The following is a 7,623-nucleotide window of genomic DNA, read 5'->3' on the forward strand; positions in this document are numbered from 1 at the left end:
ACATCATTCTTTTTTTTAAAGCAATAAATCCGATGCAACAGATAAGAACGTTTAGCTTAAATATGTTGATAAACTTGCAATGCACACAGTGCAGTTGGCTATCGGACAATAAAAGAAAGTTGATAACCAATAGAACATGAGAGAGATAGGCTACTGGTTTCAATGGCATATGGAAGGAAGTCCTTACAAAATAATTTCCTCCACGGCTATGGTCAGATTTTGCCTAGGCTACATTGAAGCAAAGTAAAACATTATATGTAGTAAAATGTTCAGGTTTCAAACAATTAAGTAGCTATAGGTTTTCAAAATGCATACAGCCTCCAGCTCATTGCAAAGTGGTGTGTGATGCACTGATGAAACCTGCCTTACGTTGCCTATGCATTTGAATTGTGAAGGGGAAACGCACTTAAATTAGCCAGTAAAGAAATAAAAATAGTACTTTTTTAACAGTGGCCCCCAAAAAATATTTAACACACGATTGCATTTAGAATTTTGCATGGCTTATAAAAGCGCTGTCTGACAGATTTTCCCTCCAAGGCTCTGTATCTGAGATACATAACGAATATATACACACACACACGGCAATTTAATTACCCAAAATATGCAAATTACCCATATACACCGATCAGCATGACCGATCAAATTTAATTCGTTCAACTGGTTTTCCCATCAATTAATAGGCTAAAAAGCATTATTTCGCAATGGAGTCATTTCCTTTTCCCGGACAATTGGCCCGGTGTTAATTGTATTTAATCGGCTTAAAAAATACCGGCTAACAGAAACCCTGTCCTCTATATACCCAAGTTCTGACAGCTCTGAGCAAACTGGGGCACGTTCAAAACTCAATCATCCAAAAGGCAATTGTGAAATATAATCCCACAACGTGCAGTACATAACAATTTGGCTCTATGGAATAGGCCCTAAGAATCAGAGCATCTTCATTTCTAGGACCATATAGCGATGTGAACTCCGTATTGAGATAGGTAGGCTACAGCATGTGGCCTGTGTGGTCCAACAGTTAATGTCATGTACAGCCTAGGCTACCAGAGTTCAAATACAACCCACTGCCCCTCGGACTCACTCGGTCTCCTAATTTTCCTATCTCAATAAAATAAATCTAACCCACACAAAACAGAATTTAAAAAGAGATAGTTAGACGATCCTCTTTGATAGAAGGCCCATCTGTGGTTTCTCATTCCGCTAAACCACTTGCAGTTTAATGCCTTTCAAAGTAAAGCACACAGACAATGAATCAACGTTGTGCCCCAAAATAACAGACCAAGGTTGCAACCGTAGTGTCAAAGGCTTGGTCAGGGATGGAGTCGTTTGGTGTCAAGCAATGGCTCCATTGTAAAAGTCTCTCCCATTTAAGGTGTCAAGGGTCGGATGTAGCCTAATTAGAGTATGTGCTGTGTGAGCAAGGGGGCTCATTTTAAACACAGCACCGGTTGTTCAACTCAAACTTGAATGTGACATCGGTATGGGTAGCAGAATACAGGTTTCGAAATTGCAGGTCTCTCTTTCTTAGGACGCACAGAAATGGCTGATTTGCGCACAGAATTCGAAAGTCTCCAAATACCTCAACCTTGGTTTACAGTAAAAACTATGAACCCTGATACATTTAAAATAGCCCGATTAATTATCTTGACTAGATAAGCTCTCTCGCGCCAATTGTCATTAAAGATGACAATGCATAAATCGCTCCACAATTTCATGGTTGCTAAAATTCAAAGAGTTCGCCCAATTTGACAGTACGTGACAAAACATGCAAATGTAGTGTGGAGAATCATTGTAACATTAAATCGTTGTGAAATATATTTTCCATAAGCCAAAATGTTGTATTTTCAGCTGGTTTACAAAACAAAAAAGTTAAAAAAACACAAAAATGAAACTTAAGAATGGGACGCATAGAAATAGCGCACATTGAACAGATCTACAGCTTCGTACACTTACTTTCAATGATGACAGATCTACAACTCTATTTCTATGTGGATTTGGTCAGGTTGCCCAAAAAGTTTCATATTGCAGCTTTAACTAAAATGGGTCACTTCTGGAAGAAAATAGATACTTACTATGGCGATGCGGTGCCTTTTTACCGAGTGTGAGCCCTTCATCCTAGCATTGGCGATCTGAATGGCATCAGAACAGAGTGCTCGTCCGGTTTTGTGCTGGTGGCAGGTTATTGATCCAAATTGCGCTCAGTGATGCTCAGACAAGTGTGAACACATTGTGGGCACCTGTCGCTCAATTCAAAGGGGGTGGGCAGACAGAGCCCAAACTACTTTTACGTTTTTTTCAAATTGCCGGCGTCTTGAAGCTAAAATTGGGACTATGTATACGCTGCCAATGACCATATGACCAGTGTAGGTTCCGTCCCTCTCTTCGCCCCAACCTGGGCTCGAACCAGGGACCCTTGCACACATCAACAACTGACACCCACGAAGCATCGTTACCCATCGCGCCACAAAAGCCGCAGCCCAAAGGGAACAACCACTTCAGGTCTCCGAGCGAGTGACGTCACTGATTGAAACGCTAACTAACTAGCCATTTCACATCGGTTACACATACAAAAAAAAGTCACAGCGAATAAAAGGAAAACTATGAATTTGAGGTAAGTGCATAACCTCCACTATTATAGTGTATGGTCTATTTTAGTGTATATTATCATCGGTTAATTTCCAACGCCATATATATATATATATATTCATGAGTTCTGGTGACCGCTCCATCATTGAAAGCATTGAAACAGAGTGCGTGGGTTGGCGGCCTAGATACTGCATATTACCTGTAATGCTCCCTCGTATATATAAAAATGCAATTGTGGTGGGGCAAGGTCCAATCTTTACATTACAAAGATGCCTGCTCTGTTATTGGTTTGCACGGTATTATGAGGAGTGCCTTCAGAAAGTATTCACACCCCTTGACTTATTCCACATTTGGTTGTTACACATCTTGAATTCAACATGGATTACATTGATTTCTCACCCATCTACATGCAATACCCACCCCATAACGACAAAGTGAAAACACGTTTAGAATTTTTTGCGGGCAGGCTGTTTCCTCCGACACATTGGTGCGGCTGGCTTCCGGGTTAAGTGGGCGGGTGTTAAGTAGCGTGGTTTGGAGGACGCATGACTCGACCTTCGCCTCTTCTGAATCTGTTCGGGAATTCCAGCGATGAGACAATATCGAAATTGGTTAGAAAAAGGTGGTAAAATACAAAAAATATATATATATTCCACTTTGACATTATGGGGTATTGTGTGTAGGCCAATGACAAAACAAAATCTCAATTGTATACATTTTCAATTCAGGCTGAAAAACAAAATGTGGAAAAAGTCAAGGGGTGTGAAAACTTTCTGAAGGCACTATACCTCATAATACCATGCCAACCAATAACAGCAGAGGCATCTTTGTAATATAACATTTGGACCTTGCCCCACCACAATAGAATGCATCTATACGAGGCAGCATTATAGGTAATATGTATCTAGGCCGCCAACCCACGCTCTCTGTTTCAATGCCTTCAATGATGGAGCTGTCAGTGCCTGTCATCCGAGCACATGAATATATGGTGTTGAAAATGAACAGATGAAACTGAACACAATCACCGGTTGAATCTCTAAACATTACAAATTGCAAGAAATTGGGCAGAAAATAGCCCAAAGGCTCTACATTTGTTGGTGTGTTAAATACAGACACAAATATAACACATACACTAGGGATGCACGATATCGGTAAGCATATCGGAATCAAACGATATTAGCTAAAAATGCCAACATTGGCCCGATGTCTAGTTTAATGCTGATGTGCAAAACCAATGTCAAAGCTGATGTGTATACCTATATAAAACGTAGGTAGATGTGTTGCTACACAGCATTCCTAACCTAGCCCACAATGTCTGCTGTGTGGATCGAGCAGTCAACAAGTCGAGCAGTCATTTGAAAGTGTAAGAAAATTTCAGCGAGACAACTCAAAGGCGAAATCCATTCATGCCAAGATAATGGTATTCATTGCCCTTGACAAGCAACAGTTCTTTGTCGTGGGTGACATTGGCTTTCGCCGACTGGTTGAGCACCGGTACACATTACCAAGTAGGCTTGATTTTTCAGATATTGCCCTACCGGAGTTACACAGTATTGTTGAGACTCACACCCATGAGCTACTTGCTATTAGCTTCACGACTGACATCTGGACCAGCGATGTCAGCCCCATGAGCATGCCAAGTCTGACAGCACAGTGGGTCGACAAGGATTTCGTACTGAGGAAAGCCGTATTGCATGCTCATTAATGTGCTGGTTCTCATACTGCAGTTGCCATTTGAGAACATGTTTGAAACATGAACACTCCTAGCTCCATTCAAACAACTGACTGGAGAAATAAGCTCAACTGCGTCTGCAGCAGACGTGATACCCTGTCATGGCATTGAAATGCCTGGCCACATCTGCAGTCCTCATGCCTCCTTGCAGCATGCCTAAGGCATGTTCACCCAGATGAGCAGGGTCCCTGGGCAACTTTCTTTTGGTGTTTTTCAATCAGTAGAAAGGCCTCTTTAGTGTCCTAAGTTTTCATAACTGTGAATTGCCTAATGTCTGTAACCTGTTAGTGTCTTAATGACCGTTCCACAGGTGCATGTTCATTCATTGTTTATGGTTCATTGAACAAGCATGGGAAACCATGTTTAAACCCTTTACAATGAAGATCTGTAGTCATTTGGATTTTTACTAATTATCTTAGAAAGACAGGGTCCTGAAAAAGGGACATTTCTTTTTTTGCTGAGTTTATATACACACAATACACAGTGCATTGAGAAATTATTCAGACCCCTTCCCTTTATCCACTTTATTAAGTTACAGCCTTATTCTAAAATGTATTAAATAAAAAAATCCTCAAAGCTACACACAATTTTAGCAAATTTATTAAAAAAATACAAAACTGAAATACCTTATTTACATACGTTTTCAGACTGTTTGCTATGAGACTCGAAATTGAGCTCAGGTGAATCCTGTTTCCATTGATCCTCCTTGACATGTTTCTACAACTTGATTGGAGTCCACCTGTGGTAAATTTAACTGACTGGACATGATTTGGAAAGGCATACACCGGTCTATAAGATCCCACAGTTGACAGTTCACGTCAGTGCAAAAACCAAGCCATGAGGTCTAAGGAATTGTCCGTAGAGCGCCGAGACAGGGTTGTGTCGAGACACAGATCTGGAGAAAGGTACCAAAACATGTTTGCAGCATTGAAGGTCCCCAAGAACACATTGGCCTCCATGGAACCACCTCTTCCAAGAGCTGGCTGCCCGGCCAAACTGAGCAATTGGTGGAGAAGGGCCTTGGTCAGGGAGGTGACCAAGAACCCGATGGTCACTGATAGAGCTCCAGAATTCCTCTGTGAAGATGGGAGAAACTTCCAGAAGGACAACTATCTCTGCAGCACTCCACAATCAGGCCTTTATGGTAGTGGCCAGATGGAAGCCATGCCTCAGTAAAAGGAACATGACAGCCTGCTTGGAGTTTGCCTAAAGGAACCTAAAGGACTCTCAGACCATGAGAAACAAGAATCTCTGGTCTGATGAAACCAAGACTGAACTCTTTGGCCTGAATATGTCACGTCTGGAGGAAACCTGGCACCATCCCTACATTGAAGCATGGTGGTGGCAGCATCATGCTGTAGAAATATTTTTCAGCGGCACGGACTGGGAGACTAGTCAGGTTCGACGGAAAGATGAGCGGAACAAAGTACAGAGATTCCCTTCATGAAGACCTGCTCCAGAGCGCTCAGGACCTCAGACTGGGTCAAAGGTTCACTTTCCAACAGGACGATGACCCTAAGTACACAGCCAAGACAACCAGGAGTGGCTTCGGGACAAAGTCTCTGAATGTCCTTGAGTGGCCCAGCCAGAGCCCGGACTTGAACCCGATCAAACATCTCTGGAGAGACCTGAAAATGGCTGTGCAGCGACACTCCCCATCCAACCTGACAGAGCTTGAGAGGATCTGCAGAGAAGAAATGGGAGAAACTCCCCAAATACAGGTGTGCCAAGCTTGAAGCATCATACCATAGAAGATTCAAAGCTGTAAAGGTGATTCAAAGTACTGAGTGAAGGGTCTGAATACTTGCACATGTGTTATGTGTGTTATCAGTTTATTTGTAATAAATCTGCAAAAAAATTCTAAACCTGTTTTTGCTATATGGGGTATTGTGTTTTTTTAATGTAAGTTTATTTAACTAGGTAAGTCAGTTAAGAACAAATTCTTATTTTGCAATGACGTCCTGGCCAAATCCTTACCCGGACGACGCTGGGCCAATTGTGCGCCGCCCTATGAGACTCCCAATCATTGTGATACAGCCCGGGATCGAACCAGGTTTTGTAGTGACGCCTCTAGCACTGAGATTCAGGGTGTACATTGATGGGGGGGGGGGGGGGGGGGGACTGTTTACTCCATTTTAGAATAAGGCTGTAACGTAACAAAATGTGGAAAAAGTCAAGGGGTCTGAATACTTTCCCAAAGGCACTGTATGTATTTCTCTGTATGCACACATACATACGCTACGCAACCTGTGCATCTTGCATAAACTGCGTGCCAAGTAGTCTTACTTACAGAGCTTTCTGTCCTGAATAAATACCAGTCTGGAAAATGTGTCACAGTCCGAAATCAATTCTGTAGCAATAGGCCTAATGTGAATCTAAAGTTTGGGCAACATATAGTCTACGCGTTCTGCGTCACAGTCTGACATTCTGATAAAAAGCTTAGTTATGCACTATTGTGGATGGTTACTTTGCATCACTGTTGGGTACAAGGCCATTTTAAACCAATAGCCTACCATAATTCTTAAAAGTTGACCAACACCAATTTGAGACCTGAAAATGGTAAAGAACTGAACGTTATTCAACTGAACAAATACTTACATTTTCAGTGTCACGCTCATTAACAGTAGGTAGTGGCGTTCTGGTTGACATTTTAATAATTTCTTGATCCCCGAAATGGTTAAGCGTCTGCTTTTTGCTTTTGCTGCGCCTTAGTCTAACGACAGTAAAACAGGTCTGGAACGGATATTTAAGATCATGGATTCGTTCACCCACATTAACGCAACGCCACAGCCAAGTTCCAGCAAAACATACGCCGGAAGATGTCTATAACACCGATTCATTAAATACATTATCGAACCGCATTACTGTACAGAACGCACCGTACACCGGTGGGACTGATTGTGACAAAGACAATTCCCCCCCCAAAAGTTGTCCAAAAACAAACCATAACCCCGAGCTCCAAAATGTAACAATCCGTTTTTCGTGAACGAATCTATTGTAAAGCTCAATAAACGGTATTCCAATAGTTCACAGGTCCTCAAACAAATTGACAGAACGTTCAGACAAGGAATAGGGGAGGGAAGAGTTCACGTAAAACCGGTCTTAGAATTTGCAGCCAATTTTGGCGGCTTGGGTTCCTGTTGATTTTCGGCTTCCGATACGCACTGCCCCGCTTTCCGATGGGGCTGGTACCCCGAAAGACTCAAATTCGGTTAAAGTCCTCCCTCTCATCCCAAAAGTAAGGGTGGTTTGCTTGATTGGTAGATCCAAGATGGCCGCCAACTAACTGGAGAGTGCCAAGCCAA

At 42.3% G+C, this 7,623-nt stretch overlaps 1 protein-coding gene across 6 annotated transcripts in view; it reads right to left on the minus strand.

The window, feature by feature from the left end:
• The window catches only part of LOC106607643 (MAP/microtubule affinity-regulating kinase 3), a 217,383-nt gene extending 209,760 nt beyond the window's left edge, over positions 1–7,623 (minus strand). For 3 of the 6 annotated variants that reach the window (XR_006770269.2, XM_014204794.3, XM_014204796.3), the window contains exon 1: positions 6,917–7,622. Coding sequence is in view for 5 of the 6 variants with exons in the window: in XM_014204794.3 (XP_014060269.1) it covers positions 6,917–6,967 (51 nt within the window). In the remaining variant the exon portion in view is untranslated. Of the gene's footprint in view, positions 1–2,072; positions 2,706–6,916 lie in introns of those variants that run through there. The other 3 variants (XM_014204792.3, XM_014204797.3, XM_045720717.2) reach the window with 3 other exon arrangements.

Source organism: Salmo salar, chromosome 06 (assembly GCF_965601325.2).
Source record: "Salmo salar chromosome 06, fSalSal1, whole genome shotgun sequence".
Lineage (NCBI taxonomy): Eukaryota > Metazoa > Chordata > Actinopteri > Salmoniformes > Salmonidae > Salmo > Salmo salar.